Source organism: Opisthorchis viverrini (genome assembly GCF_000715545.1).
Source record: "Opisthorchis viverrini unplaced genomic scaffold opera_v5_92, whole genome shotgun sequence".
In the NCBI taxonomy this organism is placed as follows: domain Eukaryota; kingdom Metazoa; phylum Platyhelminthes; class Trematoda; order Opisthorchiida; family Opisthorchiidae; genus Opisthorchis; species Opisthorchis viverrini.
The window spans coordinates 879,917-898,094 of record NW_008751748.1 but is presented as its reverse complement, the minus strand read 5'-3'; the positions used below and the strand labels follow the sequence as shown (position 1 = coordinate 898,094).

At 44.6% G+C, this 18,178-nt stretch overlaps 2 protein-coding genes across 2 annotated transcripts in view; one reads left to right on the top strand and one right to left on the bottom strand.

The window, feature by feature from the left end:
• T265_05098 (hypothetical protein) overlaps positions 1 to 561 on the top strand; it is a gene marked incomplete at both ends in the record, with an annotated part of 91,539 nt that extends 90,978 nt beyond the window's left edge. The window contains one exon of the mRNA XM_009170015.1: positions 308 to 561. Within this exon, the coding sequence (XP_009168279.1) occupies positions 308 to 561 (254 nt within the window). The remainder of the gene's footprint in view (positions 1 to 307) is intronic.
• A 9,908-nt stretch (positions 562 to 10,469) lies between these two features.
• The window catches only part of T265_05097 (hypothetical protein), a gene marked incomplete at both ends in the record, with an annotated part of 10,894 nt that continues 3,185 nt past the window's right edge, over positions 10,470 to 18,178 (bottom strand). Inside the window, 3 exons of the mRNA XM_009170014.1 lie at positions 10,470 to 10,972; positions 13,633 to 13,849; positions 14,880 to 15,159. Coding sequence (XP_009168278.1) covers positions 10,470 to 10,972; positions 13,633 to 13,849; positions 14,880 to 15,159 — 1,000 coding nt within the window. The remainder of the gene's footprint in view (positions 10,973 to 13,632; positions 13,850 to 14,879; positions 15,160 to 18,178) is intronic.

Sequence of the window (18,178 nt, the reverse complement as noted above, 5' to 3'; positions counted from 1 at the left end):
TAGTTGTTGACTGATTCCCTGACTTTTGTCAGATCTGCTCACCAGCTTCTTCGGCGCCGTTTTTCGTTGCGTGGCTCGTAACTAATGTGTGTGACAACTAGACTATTGAACAACCAATCTCTCCTAGATTTAACTATGTTCTCAAAACTATTGACTGCATTTCATTAGGTGAAAAGTCCTATTCCGATTCCCTTAGAACTAGCCCCGGTTGTCTCACCAAAGCCGTCCTGCACCGTCACCCTACAAAAGCGCATTTCAACTGAGCCTCAGGAAAAAGCAATTCGCCCCGAGCCCCCCATCCCACCAGCTCGCACTTCTCTGCTTCTCATGACCAATCAGAATTATCGTGCTGAGGTGGAGCGGAGTATTGCTGCTGCCAATGCAACCGCACCAGATGTCGGGCCTTTCCCCCTACAGAAGGAATTCAACGAGATGGCGGGAGATCTGGCCAAAAAAGTTCAACAAATCGGTCAGTTACGGTCAAAGGTGAGCAACACCCAAGCGCCATGTTTCGTTCGCAAACACACACATATATATATATATATATATATATATATATAATTGTATGATGAAGGCCGTTCTTAACCTTTCGTCAATGATTATTTCATACTCGTTCGGTATGTTTGTCGGTAACTGTTTTGTCAATTACACTTTGTCCTTACCAACCAAGTACTCGTTGGCTTACAGTGGTGATATGTATGGTTTTCGGTTACCAACCGAAAGACGCGAGACATGCGAGCATCATGGTTGCCGCTGCTGTTTCGCACCTTTTCGGTGTTGCACAGTGACTGAGAACCGTACACATCGCCCGGATAAGTCACAACCGTCACTTTGTATGGTAACTTTTTACCTCCCTCTTTGATTTTTTTACGAGGAACGCTTCTATACAAACTGACTAATCCAATTCTTTTCAGAGCGAAAACAATGCCCGAAGAGTTCCCCGAGTCTCATCCGCATCGCCGTCCACGGAGGTTAGTTTTTACGTTAGTTGATCGGTCTCCCTTATTCGTTTTTTGGTCAATTTCATGGTAATATAATATGAGAACGTTTTCAGTAGTTTTGAATCTGAAAATGTCAAATGAAGGTAGTACGTTTAACGTGAATTTATGCAAACGCCACTTGAGTGGGAATAATCTAACAATGATCAATTTGTATTTAAGCAATTCGTATATATGCTGATGTGCCTTAATTAAAGTTGCTTCAAAGACTGTTAATCCGTGACTGCCAAATACCAACATATGGTCACTGTCCTCTATTGATCGGATGTAGAACGCAGTCCTTTTTGTTAAAAGATTAGTTAGATCATTTTAGCTGGAGAAGGACCTAATTTGCTGTCCACGGGTATTCGAAATATGGTCAGTCTCAAACAGACTACTTATGTTGATGGCGAATTCCTTCTGATAAATGATGGGTTGATCCACTTGCGTCCAGACTTCCTGCTTTTCATGAAGCATAACCAACAACAAGGTCCGGATATAGCACCATCCGTTTTCTGACGAACAACGGAGTCAAAAGTAGCTCTCAGGTCAAGAAGAATGATCAGTGCGGAGTGTTTGAAAGAAATCTTGTTTCAACGTGAGGATATGGTCGATGCACTGTCGGCCAGAGCGAAACCCAACTTGATTCTCACGAGTTCCTCTCTCCCAATAATTAATCAACCTGCGCAAAACGATGCCTGAGAGCACCATGGGTGCCAAGCATACTAGTCTGATGCCACGATGTTTCTTTCGTGATGTTCTGCTTTGTATCGAAATATTTATAGCTCGCTTGCGTTTACTGGTGGTTGATCAGATGACCGTTGATGTGTTCGCCGAGCCTGCATGCAAGCCGATTGCCAAATTCGACGAGCAGATTAACGTCTATCCGATCAACCACCAGTGCATGTGCTGCTTTTGAAGTCTGGGATCACGATCGAGGCATTCCATTCCATTCCTTCCAAATAGTCGTTAGACCGCTCACCAGACAGTCTGCGCCTAGTTCTTCCTCACTTTAAAGGAATGACATTTCACGCTGGATTTCTGTTTTTGACGGCGGATGACTATCGATGTTCCATTGAGGTTCGTTGGGTTTTTCCAGACGTTGTTCTGAAGGATGTCAGCCGAACTGCTCTCTAAACTGTTTAGTCCATCGCTCAAGGCGTTCACCTTGCGAGTGAATTACTGTTCTGGCTTTTTTCGCATATTGTTTCTCTGACCTTTGTTTTTTGACCAGTTGGAGGAATCAACTGAACTAAGGCGCGGCTATTGCCTGCAGCTCATACCGTCTCCATTTCCTGGGCCTTAGAGATCCACCCGCGTTCTCCGTCACCGTTCAGGATCTTGATTACTCGCTGTTCGAGGGATTTGCGTGCGCCGTCATAGTCGCTAGTTGCTGGTACGGCTTTTCTGGCAGCAATAAGATCTGCAGGTCTCGACGACAGCTAGTGTTCATTTGGTCGATTCAAATGGCTTACAAAAAGTTCTGAAAGCCTGGAGCATAGCTTCTCTCGCCTCAACTCACCCTCCAAACAATCTTCGACCTGCACATGACTGCCTTTCCAACAGCTTTCTAGCCAGATCAGCTCAACATTAATGAGCTACTGAAACTTGTCTAAGTTGGTGAGTGGAACTGCTCTGCTCTGCTACACGTAATGCCGATGGAAAGCGAAGTGATAACCGAACTCACACAATGACATAATCGGAGTGAAGCCGCGTACGACAATCTTTAGTCGTGGCTCTCCGTCGGTAACTGATAGCCATCTGATATGAATCCATGACTAACTTGGGGTTGGTGGCGTTGAAGTAACTTGGCGTAGCGTTTGTCTTCAGAGTTCGTACTAGCCAGAAGCAGACGATGATCGGCGCGCAACTGAGTATCGACTGCAAATCTCCCGCTTTATCGTGCTTCTTCCTGTTTTAGTATTCCAGTTTGGACATTCATATCACCTTCCAGGATCACAATATCCGTTTTTGCTGACCGAAGCAGTCGCGACAGATCTGTATAAACTCACCCTTTTGTCAGGACTTATGCTAATACGAGAAATAAGCACCGTTTTCCAGATCGGCTTTTACTGTTATTAATTGTGTCAGACAACCGTGCAGCGCAAAGGCGATTGTTTACTAAGATCTGGGCACTGGGTACTGAGTGCAACTTCCACACTATAGATACTATCAACTATTGTGTTAGGGTCACTAGATACCTGAGGAGTGAGACGTGGAATATCTAGGCTAATCCCGGGCCTCCTGTGAGCAACCGAAGCGGGATCTTGTCTGCTTGCTTTGGAGACACTATATATCGACAGAGACGGAAAGTAAAGTTCTAGCAGAACGTGTCTGTTTCCCAAATCACTGGAAAATACGGAGAGTGCGAATAGGATGGTTTGAATTTAAGATGGGATTACTTTGGCTTATTTTATTGGGCGATATTGTTGATAAAGAACAATGGCTAGGGAACCTGCAGCTGGATAGACCGCACTGCATCATTCACTGGATGACGAGGGAGTGTAAGCGATGGCCGGTGAATTACAAAGGCGGTTGATACGTCCCAGTTACCCAAGTCGATAAAAGTTTTGTTTGAGGTACCCCGCCTTGAGTTTTTTACTTAAAAGTCTGATCCATAAGGCGGTGGCTGGTAGGCTTTCCTTGCTAGCCAATGACTCAACAGTTTGTCTCACTTGGTCGTAGGGGTACTAGTCTACCCCATGGCGCGAGGGACATGGCTAACATGTCTTATTCATAATGCTAGCGCGTTTACTAGACGCGTTTGCAACCGCATCAGCTTCTGCTGTATTTGGTAATTCTTACCGCATGTAACTTCGCCTTACAGGAACCTTGTATAAAACATATGAGAAAACCAAACCTCCTCACTGGATAGGCGCAAGTTGGGTACTACTCAAAACACGAGGGGAAAGTGACTAATAATTGTTGGAAGTTAAGATGAACGTTTTCTTGTTGATCCTATACACATGAACCATTAGTGCAGATCAGTCACTTCATTTTTGGCAGATGGTGTTCAAACATAGTCACGATGTCTTTTCAGAAAAATTCTACGTTAGCAAAGGTAGAATATGACTGGCCTTGGCATGACCAATGATATTGCAGGGCGTTTCTGTTATTGACCGTTGCAGTCCATTAGTGATTGCCTCTTTCGTCGAGGGTGCACTTTGCCTGACTGTCCTGCGTACATGCCCTCACACTATTGAACTAGACTGGCACGTGACAGGTGTGACGGTCACTAATCCATTTGATATAAGCCACCAACTCAAACCGACCTAGCCATTCACCATGATGTATTCGTTTTCATGATATCGCTCTAAGGTCTTCGGACAGTAGGAGCGCTGTGTATTTGTCCACGCCGACCAACTCTGTAAACAAAAAACGCCATGTGAAAGCGTTAATTCTACCTTGACCAGCTATCCGTTACTTCTCATTGCCTGCTCGAGTAACTCATGAATAATTTTCCACTGAAACCTGGATTCCCTATTTTTGTGTACAAATATTCTAGTCATTAATCCCATTCGTAATTCGCCAATCAAGACTTTATCATAAACCTTTCCTGATATTAAGTGTTCTACGGAACCACGGACACATTCAACAGGTTACACTAATCTCCCATTATTGAACCCGCTGAATAGAGGCTCTTCTTGTAATCTTACCTGCTTACTACAAGGTAGTGGTGGATCTTCTTCTCATGGTGTCCTCTGTTGTCGGGATTATTGTCTTTATTGTTCAGCTTATCGACCAGTCATGCTACATCGACCTAACGAGCGTCACTCAGTTCGAACCGTATGCCTTGTACCGTTGATCAGTGTTTGTAGTATCAGTCATTTTTCGTGGCACAGTCGTTTTTTCCATTTACCAATCTGTCTACGTTTCTCTCGGTGATAGACCTCCGTTTGTTAATACGCTCCACTTTCTGTTTTCAGGCCAAACCAATGTCCATCTCCACGGAACTTGATGTCCCCCGGCCGAATGATACAGCGGATTCCAGCACTGGACTAAATGCTATAATTTCCGCCTGTCAACATCTGGTTCATACTACCCTTAGTCTCATGTACTGGGCAGCCGCGGCCCAGCGTGAGTTGGTTCAACAAGGCCGAATGAAACCGGTTGATTTGGATCCATCTGGCAGTACCGAATCGGACTCACAGTGGGCACAGGGGCTCATTTCTGCAGTAAGTGCAGCGAAGCAACAGAAGTCCGAATAGTTTTAATCATGGTATCCTCTGTTTTGCCTGTTTTTTCCAGACTTCGTCAGTTAATCGCCCTCTTGGCTCAGTCCCATTCTCTTGTGGATTCCGGCTGTTAATTTAGTTCTTCGAAAAGAGCTAGGGTTGTATAGAACGAAGTGTCGTGCGTTGAACTCACTCGTTCAAATCAGCCTATAGTAGAAATACTACTGCGGTCCATAATTTTGGCGTTCTTCAAAGTGATACTTCTAGTTCAGAGTCTCCACTACACTGCATCACTGATGAGCTTTGATAAAGGCGAAACTCCTCCACTTACAGGATCAAATGACTGCACTTCGGAACTCGACCTAAGTTTGAGGAAACAGCAGCCTTGTGTGAATCCAATGTGGGGCGGAAAGTGCAACTCATCTGTCCAACAGTGAGGTCTATATGTCCAAACACCTTGATTTGCTTCTTTTGGGTCAGCATGAGTTTTCACCCAATAGTGTTAAATTTTCTCGAACACTATTCTAAAAACATACCATAGCAAGTATTCCACGACTATTTTTGCCTCCAAATGTTTGGTATTGGAATTCAACCTTTCCGATCCAGTTTAGGATTTCCCTCGAGATGAAAGAACCGTTCAGTGCCTTCACTTGCAGTATCACATCTTGAGTGAAGTATCCTCCCTATCAGCGAACTACACTCTTATGAAATAAAAAATCGTATGAAGGTTCAGTATAGTCAACGAAAGTAGGCTGGAATTCACCCAATATTAATTAGCCAGGTAAACCTTTTTTTTGAAGATATTCCTGGACGCAGCTCGTGTGACAGTATTTCCGGAACTATTAATTATGAACATTCTGAACTTTATTCTTCATTCCACATGGTCTATCAAACTAACCCCATTGGCATTACGTTTACCTCCTGACCACTAACAAATCTAACCGTCGTTGGTTTTGTGTACAGTGAGATCGCCCTAGTTATTCAGAGAGCAACAATATCTGATGTAGAAGGTCTGTTTGTTAGATTCATATTGTATCTGCGCTACTGATGGGATTTCTAAATTTCCTGCTTGAGACTCGGTGGTGATAGTGGTAGGATAGACAGGTTATCGTGTTTCTCCATTTTAGTGATTGACTTGCCTTTTTCCCCATCCAGGCCAGGTTCGTTGCTATGGCGGCCAATTGTGTTGTTGAGTCAGCACAAGCAATGGTTTCTTCAAGAATGGGCGAGTCCGCCGGGAGTGCTTGTAATCCAAGACCGGAGATGTTGATCTCTGCTGCAGAGACTACCGCAGGTTACACCGCGCATCTCGTGATCGCGTGCATGGCCAAGGCCGACTTGAGCTCAGCTACGTGTCAGGGGTTGCGTCAGGCAGGTGCTTCCGTTCGTTGCGCTACAGAAGACTTGGTTCGCCTAGTTCAGAAAACCGTCGGTGCAGGTGGTCCAAATGAAATTAATGCTGCGTCTTTTGATGGCCTGAACTCCAGCGTGGTCCAGTCAATGAGACAGGTGAGTATCGTAATCTCTTGAGATTACACTCCCATAGAAAGTCTCATCTACGGTACGTCAGTATAACCTGCCATAGTCTACTATGGTTTTGTGCCGGTATCCCCTCCTTAATTCATCCACAGTTTGTTCAAGAAGGTAATGTGCGCTTTCATTTCACATATCCATCGCACGGCGTTGAACACCCTCCTCTCAGTGTGAGTAACTGCTGTCTTATAGCCTTAACTGCGTACCAGATCACACAATTGACTCTCCACTCTGAATCATCCTCATCCTAGTTAGGATGAGGATGTAGCAGCCCGGTACCAGCAAAATAACGTTTATCTCACTTGAATCAGCATTTCGGATGGTGTATTGTGAGGTAGTAGTCGATAAAGCTTGTGTTGTCACCGAAAGCGTTGTGTTTAAATCAGCCGACTGGCCACTTCCAAGGAAGTCTGGTAATCGATTTTAGATTGTGGTTGGAGCTATAGATTTTCGTTTATGCATCCAGCTGCTTATGGCACACCCACCCATCCACCGTTGTTGGTCGGCCACTCCAGTATTCCAGTACGCTCTGAACCACCTCGGCATCAATCTACTTCTCTTAGCGTGGGTATGCGGTTCCAAATATTAATAAATTTCAGTTATCAACGGCCCTTTTAGATGGTATCACGCTACCCAGTTTGTAGTTTTTAGTCCAATAAACACCCACTTATTTTCTGTCCTTCTGTTATCCCTCCCCTTCTCAAGGTCATCGAAACCAAAACAAGCATAGCAGCCAAACAAAAAGAGCTTGAAAATTTGCACGACAAGTTGAAACACATCAACCAGGATCCCTACAGAGCATTGCACGAATAAACATTGGCACTTCGAGATGCACTCATTTTTGCGTGCAGAACCGAATCTTTTTCTTATTATTTCTGCTCGCTGCAGCTGTGATCATGGCTATGCCACAGAATCAGCTGTTTTTCACATTGCTCCAGTACCGCGTGTCAGCTCCGTTGTCTCATTGAGGCTAAACACTCGCTCACACATTACCGATATGTAACCGGAGTAAAACTTCCTGCTTTCATTCTTTCGTATAATACGTTGCCTTTATTTTACTGACTTGCTTGCGTTTATGCTTTTATATTTTTTATACCTTGGTGCCTTACGCACACTGATCAGCTTGATACTTCTTGAAGAGGGTCAGCAAACACAAGTAATTCCTGACCACCTATTATCGATTGTGTCCAGATCAGAATGAATCGAATCGCCTTTTAACCTCGCCTTGAGAAACCGAGCAATTCGCCCAGCTACCCTTCTTTGCTCCACGTGCACATATTCCTTTTCCCAGACTGCTGAATTTTTAACTCATTCACTAGTCCTATGAGTAAAACAAACTAGCTTCGAGCTTCAAAATCGTTTTTTCTGAATTATATCACAACGGGGGTGATAGGTTCGGTTGTAGATACACTATCATTAACGGGGCATCCTTCTTATGAATTACTGCTTGATATCCTGCATGTGCAATGTGATCAGGCTGCCCCATCTTTCCTGGAATCAGTCTGAAATGAAGGGAATATGGCACTGCGAACAGAGATTCATGCGGCCCAATTCCTCTCGTTTGGTCTTGTGCTAATGAGACATGGGCAGTAAATGTACACAGAATGTTCTGGTCTTGCAAGTCTCCCTCTAGGAGTAAGTTGTCAGCCGGGAACCCCATAGAGGTCGGTGCTCTCACTGACACAGTCGATTCCTCGGAAACGAGGAAACTAGTCTCCGATTCTTCCACACTTCGAAGGCCATTAGTACGCTAGCACTCTTTATTAGTAGTCTCGAACATTCTCTGACATTGTGTAACGACAACATCGGTCCTTAGGATCCCCTCCCTAGTGAACTGACCACGTTTTCCGCTCACTTGCCTTGCTGAGTACGTGTTGGGGCCTTAGAAGCGTCTCTTCCTCGCAGTCACCATCTGCAACATAAACAATGTTGTTCCATGGAGGAAACACGAATTGGAGAGAGTATGTGAAGAGTGCATGCTATGGTAATTCGTCAACTTATGAATGGGGCGATACATTATATATATATATATATATATATATATANGTTTCACTGAGTTCGCTCCGTAGTATAGGTAGAGTGCAGCTAGTTTTAATTTCTCCTACTCTTTATGGAATGGTTTGGTTATTGCGGTTCAAATGTGCATGAGAGAGCTAAGTAATTCATGTTCGGGTCGTAGCTGAAGGAATCACGTAAAAGAGCTAACCCTTGACATATGATGAACTACTGACGTTCCAGTGCCAGATGTCAGCTGATGATGGTTATTTTTTAATAAATCGGATGAATGTGGGAGCACAGTTCGGGTAGCCGTTGAACTAACATTAAACATGTGTAATGTCGCCCTAGTTAGGTAGTACCAGTGAAAATTTCGGTTTCTGTTTATTCTGGTCCAACAGACACTCCATCGTCTTCCAACTGTTTGCTCCGTTTGACTGCAAGATGAGATGGGCGCAAAGATAACTCATTCTAAAAATCACGAACTTAGTAATAATAGCACAGATGTAATACACTACTCACAAGATTGCCGAAAACCCTTCGACAGCCCACGACCGGTTTCGTTCTTTTTGGGGTACTAAAATGTTTAGAGCAAACAAAAGCGAAAACAATGCAGTGGGTAGCCCCAGCAGTTCAGTTGGTAAATGATGAGCCACTAACCACAATTCTCAACTTCTATCCTGGATGTCGATCATCTCTTCCCCTCAAAGAGTCCAAAACTCATTTGCTGTTAACAAGTTTTACGTGCAGCTAACACTCGCGATGGCACTCAAGTTTGAAAACTGTCTTTCAAAGCCTCGATAGTCGTTGGACCTGCAGTCGACGGTCACAGTGACCCAGGCACGCATCTCAGCAATCAGCTCCTGGGTCATAAGGCGCATTCCTTACCTAAAACAAATTTCATGTTCTAGACCGTACAGTGCTCCTCTAAACCACGAATCCACAGTGTGATTCATGCTGTTGGCTACTGCCAGCGATCGCCAGCCGCGTTCACCCTGAAGCATTGTACTGATACTCTCGTAACTCTGTCGAACACTGATAAGGTCCACACTCAGGTGAACAGGGTATCAGTCAAACAGCGCTACTTAACACACGTTATGAAGCAGCCAAGCTGAATCCTTCTGGATGCGACTCCATGCCCAGATTGCCCGACTGACAGTACGAATGCAAATTGAACGCTGCTGGCGAAAGGCGGTGCCTGAACGGACGATGGTGGCTCAATTGCTGTCGTGGCTCGTTAAGTTACATGCACCACCAAACCACAGAATTCCTCCCTCCGTACCTCCCACACTGTAGGTATTCGAGGATCGAGATCCGTCCGTNATCCGTCTTCCGATCCATTGCGTCGTTAATCAAGCGTATCTGGTGAAAATACGAAATAAGTTAAAACTGTTTTTGGATTTTTAGAGAGCATTTTGTGGACGCTTCCGAAAAATTCGGTCAATCGGAAATGATAAGAAAAGTTGTGCGTCTCATTGACTCCTCATTTCAACCGAAAATCTCGAAATCCTTCCTCAAATTTTATCGCTACTGACACATGATCCATCATTTCGCAGATTACAAAACCACAATGCTATTCGCCGCTCAGCTAGTCGCATTGAAGTGAAAGGCCAAAACCAAAATATAGGCCGTTGCAAAAAAAGGAGGATATTTTACGCCTAACAGAAAAGTATGAAGAGTGGTTTCATCTGGTTCATCCTGTACAAAAGCGCCACACAGCCATGTAGGAAATGCACCGGGTTCGTGGAAGAAAAGAGTGCATAGAATCAACAAAGAGGGTGCAGAGTGGTCAAGTCCACGGGATAGAAGAATAGCAATGTGCCGCCTGTTCCACATTGGCGAAGCAATCCATCAGAAGCTCTGACGTTAGTCCATAGCGTTCGTATTGGTGCAAATAAGCTTTACTGGCGAACATCCCCCAAGCGCGGCTGATCGCATAATTCAAACTGGCTGCAGGGTCACCAGTGGAAGCGAAATCGAGCGTTCCCCCGCGAAGGATATCTTCCCCGAGACGTGAACCACCCCCATTAGATACCACGAACAAACTGCGTGGGTAACCAAGGAACGGTCTATCATGACCATGAATAAACGAAGCATCGGTGGGGGGACAAGAGACCGATGTCGAAACCAGCAGGTCTCTTGTCAGCTCATGTGCGAAAGATGCCGGCTGTTGCACGTGCTCCTGTGCATCTTGACCTCGAAGAACAGCAAAACAGCCCAATAGGGGCAACCGGTTCCGTCGAAAGCGACTAGCAGCATCCACTCCGCTGGACTGGGTAGACCAATCTAACCCTGAAGAAAGAAGAACGAATATGGACAATAAGGTTTTATAAAGTACAACCACTAGTAAACCGTCCACTCAGCCAAAGGATTGTTGTTGATTGATAACAGGGACTGGGTGTTGCCACCGACGGTGCGTGGTACAGATCTGATCCTAANTGTTGCCACCGACGGTGCGTGGTACAGATGAAGTGGTAGCGAGTATGCCTCAGCTATTGGAGGTTTGTTGGCAGTTTGTTAACGGCAGTATTCGTTGTTTTCTACCTGACTTCGCACCTTTATAAGAAGCTGGCCATAAGCCACAAACAGAGTGTTTTGGTCCCAACGTCTTCCCCGCCTTCCACTGATGTTCGTGTACTCATGGGTTATCAGCAACCAACGGTCCGCACGTAAATTCATATTTCTTTTCTAGGTTGTTTACAATTATGTGTTGCAATACACGTCGTTATTTGACCTTAGGCGTTTGGTTGTATGTTCTGGGTAAACGTTGGATTACACACCGCATTCATGCTGATCCTAAATCGAATCATATGTGAACATGTTTTTCATACGAACACTGATTCAAGCGTTTTGTATGCTTTATTCATCATCCTCTAGAGATTCTTCGCTCTCATATAATTTGCACAAACCTCTGTTCGAGTGGTTTTCGGGGCTGCGTTCCCTTTTGAAATCAGACGGTTTGTGGCTTACTGTAGATCAAAACAGTTTAAGTGGAATAAGAGGGGTTGACGTTTTATTTTCCTTAGCGAATAGGCCTCTGTCTAAAAATGCCTCTGTATGTTAAAGAGGGCTTCTTTCGAGGGAACGACTATGGCAGGTCGGATAACCTGTTATTCGGAGCCTCCGAAGAAGTTCCGTTCATGGGCGTTCACCAAACTAGAAGGCGAAACCGGTGGCCAGCATCATATTTAAATAGCGTGCTTATATTTGATTTTGGGGTTGGCAGGCACATTAGTATATGTAAAATCTCATGGATCTGAGTTGTTTCACAGCTTGTTCGAACTAGTTCTTGTACATCAAACGGCTTTAACTTTCCGTGCTCCGGGGTACCATCTGCTGTAAAGTTCGTCTGTGGTGTATAGCTAGGTTGATCGATGTAAAAATTCACTCGGGGTCTACAGCGAATTTCGGTGTGCCTGGACTAATCGATTTTGGGAATTCGAAGCTTTTCTAATTCGTTTATTTTATTGAATGCGGCTATTTGATCCGGTTGATGGTACCAGATTCTGAGTACCTATAACTTGATAGGTGTGCGGAAAGAAAAGTGATAAGTAAGGATACGGATGACTGCGATAACACTGCCATTGAGAGTATACCGAAGTCGGTAACTGCTACGAAGAATAGAAGTCGGACAAGACCGAAAACCGACGAAGCAGTCGAAATCCACAGCTGTTGACGCACACGGAGAGTAGATAAACAGGAGATAGGCGACAGAGTGGCAGCAAGACAGTCCGATGGATAACTGGCCAACGTGAATATCAATTGCTATTGTGATGTGCAGTTTTCGTCCATTCGGTACCATTTTTAAACTGACCTTGGAGTCTAGTTCAGGTTACTGTTGCGCATCAAATCATTCGACTGCAGCCCCCCTCTTCCCGGGCACTCAGTCGGCCGCTCACTACACTTTACAGCAGTGGAGCTACATTGTGGAATCGTCGGTACAATGTAGGAATTCAGTGGTCGATTTCTTTTTCCCCTCTCATTACGGTCTCAATAATAAAACTCTCGTTTACACTCCAACCTCTCATCAAATTTCTACCGGCCATATAGCATACGATCTTTCGTCCTATTCACTGTTTTCTTTCTATGGACCTATTTCCGACTGCTCCTCTTCCACATACTAATAGAGTTCGATGTTTGTGCTATTTCATATCAGTTAATGCTTTTACACCAAGATTTTCCGATCGAAAACCCTCCCTCCTGCGTCGCTCTACTTACGTGACTGAAAAGTCCTCCTATACACAGTGTACGAACCAGCGTATGTTCAGTTTACTTCTGCACTCTTGATTCTGTGCGTTTCAGACGGATGGGTGGATCCAGCAAACAAAATTCACTGTCCTTTCATTCTTCGCAAAACAAATCAATCCGAAGACGCAGTTCAGGGTGACCGTTCGCAACGAGCGGCCACGTAGCGCACGCGGGAGAAAATACGAAACTGAAGGCTAGAGTTTTTTTCAGATACGAAATTATTGGGCACATCGTGTGCTCGGGAAGAAAAAACAGTAAGTTCTGTATAAAGGTGAAAAACTGGCGTTTCAGAGACACTTTGGGAAAACTATAACACAAAAGCAAGTTGACTACTGACAACCCCTACAGCCAGGAAAGATAGCTGGCATACGGCCTTGAGGGTGAGAATACCAAGAGAGACCCTTGAAGTCACTGACTAGAGGGGAACTCCGCACGCACACGAGATAGCTAGGCTTAGTCAGTTACCAGCGAATATTCACGGTGAATAAAATGAGTCGTCTTAGTGGTCGACTGAGCGAAAAGAAATTCCAATACTGGACTTCCTCACCCATCGCCTGTGTCAACTGCATATGCTTTTGTGTCCACTGGTGCTTCGAAAGCAAAAAACTCGATAGAATAGTCTGTAACTAAGGTTCACCTTTATCAGGATGTCACTATATACCGTTCTCAAGAAACCAACAGCATACAAGGATTACGGTACTCACGGTCTTCAGAGGCTGATCCGGTCAAGAGCATTTGTCGTCCGTGACGAGCCAGTTGAGCCCAGGTTTCCGTCGCAAAGGCACGGCATTCGGATCCGTAATAAGGTAGACAACGTGGCCGTAACAAGCGATAGTCAGGATGACCACACAAGTGTGATAACACTGAAGAAAGACGTCGATGACAGCCTGTGGAGGATGCGGACCCAGGTGACCGGAAAGGCTGGTGAAAGGGAACAAGCAGAAATGCGATTGGTCAAAAATAATACGCCAAAAGTAAACAATGGCACTTAAATTTCATGAGGAAAGAATGCCCTAGGGAATAATGGGAGGCGGACAAAGGGGTGAGGAATTAGGGTAAACAGACCTGTAGAAAACGATCAACAATAAAATATCCACATCTCAGGACAGTAATGGGCCAAGCACATCTAAGAGGCAAGTCGGAGTAAGACATCATCAGGGGGCTTGCTTCAGCAGCACTTCCAAGATTTACGCAATACGGGCCCAGCGTACAATAGACAGACTTTAGCTGGGCAGTCATGTTGAAAAGTGACAGCACTATGACCGATTAGACGCAATGTCCTTATGGTGTCCAGCCACTTTCAGGGGCAGTCGCGTTGACCCCAACCAGGAAGACATAAAGAGCACACAGCACTCCGTTGCTTGAGGAGCCAGTCAACACGTGTGACCGCGTGATGTGGATCCCGTGATTGAAGGATGAGCAGCGCTATATCCTGTCTAAGTGCAAGTTAATCAAACACTCGTGGCCGAACGGTTAAGTGTTCAAACTACTAGCCAAGAGGTCGCGGGTTCGAGACTCTCCGGAGTTTCTTGAGATGCGCACCGTTCATGATTCCCAATAATGATGAAACAGCTTCACAGTGCTTCTCGACTTTTCAGCAATGAATGGCTTCACTTACAGGACGAAATTTCCACCACAGCCTCCCGCTTTATTCTACTTCCTAGTGCTCCTAGGAATACCAGCTAAACATGGCGCATATTTGTGTAAATCGAATGTCACTAGATTGGTTGACTAACTCAGGTTTGGAAGATTTTTGACTCTGATGAGAATTAAGCTAGAAGTGCTCTAGAGTTCAGTTGCACACTTGCCGGAACTCTTCAATTATGAATGCCTTGAGTAGGACATCAAAATCTTAGATAATCTTCATAGAAAACTTAATGAAATATGTTAACTCCAGGCCACCATATAGGCTAACAAGGCGCTGAAGATTAGGAAACAACACACCACCCACCTGTAATATGCCCGCCAATTGGTAAGCTGCCAATGAGTTCAGGTGATCGATACCGATCTGGCAATTGGGGTTGCTAGCCAGCAGACGACTTGAGCAAATGCTATGCAAGACATCATTATGCTGCATTAAAAACCCATCCAATTCAGATGCAGTATGGGAAGACAATAAATGTCCCAATGTCAAGATTGTGTTGTACGCTTGGACTGATACCTCACCACGACAGTAAGGCCATACCAACTGAACAAGAGTCGGTGTTTTTGGAAGCAAGTCCGGTAAATGACTGAAAAGAGTTGAAATGGACAGTTTGAGTTCAACACTGCTTTGGGAAAAAACTCCGGCAGAGAATAACGATGCCGAAATGCACTTTTTATCCTGATACTATGTACCTTAACAGACTCCTCCGTGCCCACGCTAGAACTAGGGCGATTGGAGCCACCTTGGAGTTGTGGAACTACCAACATGATACCTACCTATTTACATTCATGGTATTGACTTCTAGCGTTCGAACCTAATCTATCTGAGAAGGCTAGCTTCCTAGCCGGCAGAAAAAATATGGACGATCTTGAATAGGGGGGGGCAGTAGTCTGCCTAAGCACCTCCGGTGAAAAAGGTGTTTGCCGTGTAACTTTCAGGGGTTTAATAATTCCATACAAATAGCGATGAAATTCAAGTAAAAACGAAACGAAACGAAAATTGTGGGACCAACTTTGGCCAACAACCTGTCTAGGTTCACACAGTGCGAAATGTACAAATAGGGTACAAAGGAATAGTGTCAACAGCGCTGTTCAGATTGCTTAATTTGGTGGCCTTCGAGCAAGCGTTATCTCACCTGCCCAGACACCATACTGCTCGAAATCACGAATCTCAAACATGGTTATGTTTCTTCGTGAGTAGTGAGACGAATCGGAATACCAGTAAAGTTATCCGCAGAACTAGTGTACCTTATTCCGCAGACCACCCATTAGGGAGCGGTCAACATCATTGATGTGGAACGCAGATTTCCTTGACCATATTCCAGTGAGTCCGAGATATGGTAGAACACTATGCAAACACTTCATGAGGTTACATAGATGGGAAAATAATTCGATCCGGCTTTTTTTTGCTACGTAGCCAATGAATGAACACCAGGTATGGGCAGCATTGATTGAAGGAAGAAAGCTCAAGACCGAAAACCTCTGGAAAGTTGTTAACAAGCACTCGAAAGGCCTTATTATATGGGTGTACGGCTCGCAGGAAATTCGAGAAGTCATCGTTTAGCATAGAAACGCAGATCTTTCGATTGGTGGTCCTCCGAGAAAATCGCACATCAGAGAGATCACTCTATAACGAGTGAACAGAATTGTGTCTTTCGTTAGTCCCCCCTGGCATGCTAAATTTTGACAAACCGAAAGTGTGAATACATCGAGAGAACACGAAGACCACAAGTATGGTTAAGAAGAAGTTAAGGGCGCAAATTTACTAATTTCTATCATCCGGAAAAGCAAGACCAACCACAAGGGCTGATAAAGAAAACAGTCCGGTCCCGTTCAAAACGTACATCTCATCAGGTGGAAGACCCAGACACCTGTATTGCCATCCTCCTTTCCGGTTATTTACAATTTCGGCAGGTACTTGATTTGCTTCCCCATATACCCTATCGAGATTTGAATATTATGAGCCAGTTATTGATGACCATGACATCGGCGCATCAAGCGGTTATTTACAATGTCGGCAGGTACTTGATTTGGTTCCCCATATACCCTATCGAGATTTGAATGTTATGAGCCAATTATTGATGACCATGACATCGGCGCATCAAGTTTCACATCCTAAAGCCACTGCCTTCTCCTGCAGAAACGATTCTGAAATTGTTTCTGGCATGGCCAACGGGTTTGGGTTTTCGTGTGTACTTTGATGTGTTGAAACCACCAATGTAAGCTACTGAGATTCACATTACGGATTTCAGGTTTGATGAACCTTTGCAATGTCCGACATTTACAAGCCATTTTTCACTCAAATTGTTTGGCATGCAACAAGAAGGCAGACCTCTAATGAACTGCTACTGACGATCGGCAATCCGATAAAAATTATCATAGTCGTCGCATACAGAGACAACTAAGGAGAGGAGACGTGAAATCACACAGCAGAACAGTAATAATCGTTATTGTTACTAAATCAGAAATCATGACAAGTAAGCTTCAAGCAGTACACATTATCACGGTGGCTTGGTTCAGCCTGAAAGCATGGAGCTGCCAAATGTTCTACAGATCAAATGGTTCAATTGACTCACAGAGGTCCATCGATTCCTCACGGGTGTTTTCACAGCATTGATCCTATATTCCCGGGCATCCCAGATATCACCCCATTAGTTTTTGTACACCCCGCTACACAAGCTTGTGAAGAGAGTCAAACTTGCGCTTACAGAGGAGACCACGTATGCGTGTACGTCGACTACCTAATAAGAGACATTCGCCCACACATAGACTTGGGGTTTCTCTGATTAGAACTCCAGGTAGACTATATATTAGACACAAAAAGCAGGTTGGTCAAGTGTTCAGGTGCCATTTAAGAGCGAATCACCAGTTGAACAGAAATTTGTCCAGCTGTAGTTCACTCGTGAACACCACTGCCAGTGACGTTCGCCAACAAACGGATACCACATGGTATGAAAACTGGTATCGAACCCCAAAAGGGGAGTTGACGAGCGTGGTTGAACACGTCCGGTAGGCAAGACACTAAGGAAAACGGGCCGACAACACGTAACACTGATTAGGTGGCGACCAAACCCGTTGACCGCACTGGCTTAGAGCATTGAAACGTGATGACAGCAGAGGAGCAAGGATGGAGCGCTTATATGTCAGCTTCAACTTAGTGTGCAGCCTGTGAGCAATAGGTTTAACCGGACAATATAACGTCCAAGGGAGTTAACCGGTTCGCAATTAAACTTTCTCAGGAATTATGTAATGTTCAACATCTTGGTACTGAACCCTGGGACAACAGTGGCAGATAGAAACTAAGGTCGATATAAGATGCTCAGCATTAAACCTTAACAGACCATTGCGGAAACCAATCCATAGAGTAGGAAACTCATATGGCAGACGCCCTTGAATTAACTGAAATGAGGAACATAAGGAAGGAGTCGCAGCTAATACAGGATGACAGAATTCGTTCAAGTCAGCTGGTCAGAAGTAAAAGTCTATCCAGAGGCTGATGGCAGAGCACGTGACGTGCTTCGTGTGAAGGAATGATAATAACTAATAATAATGGGCAGTTTAGCCAATTATTCGTAACTTACACGTTATATATATATATATATATAT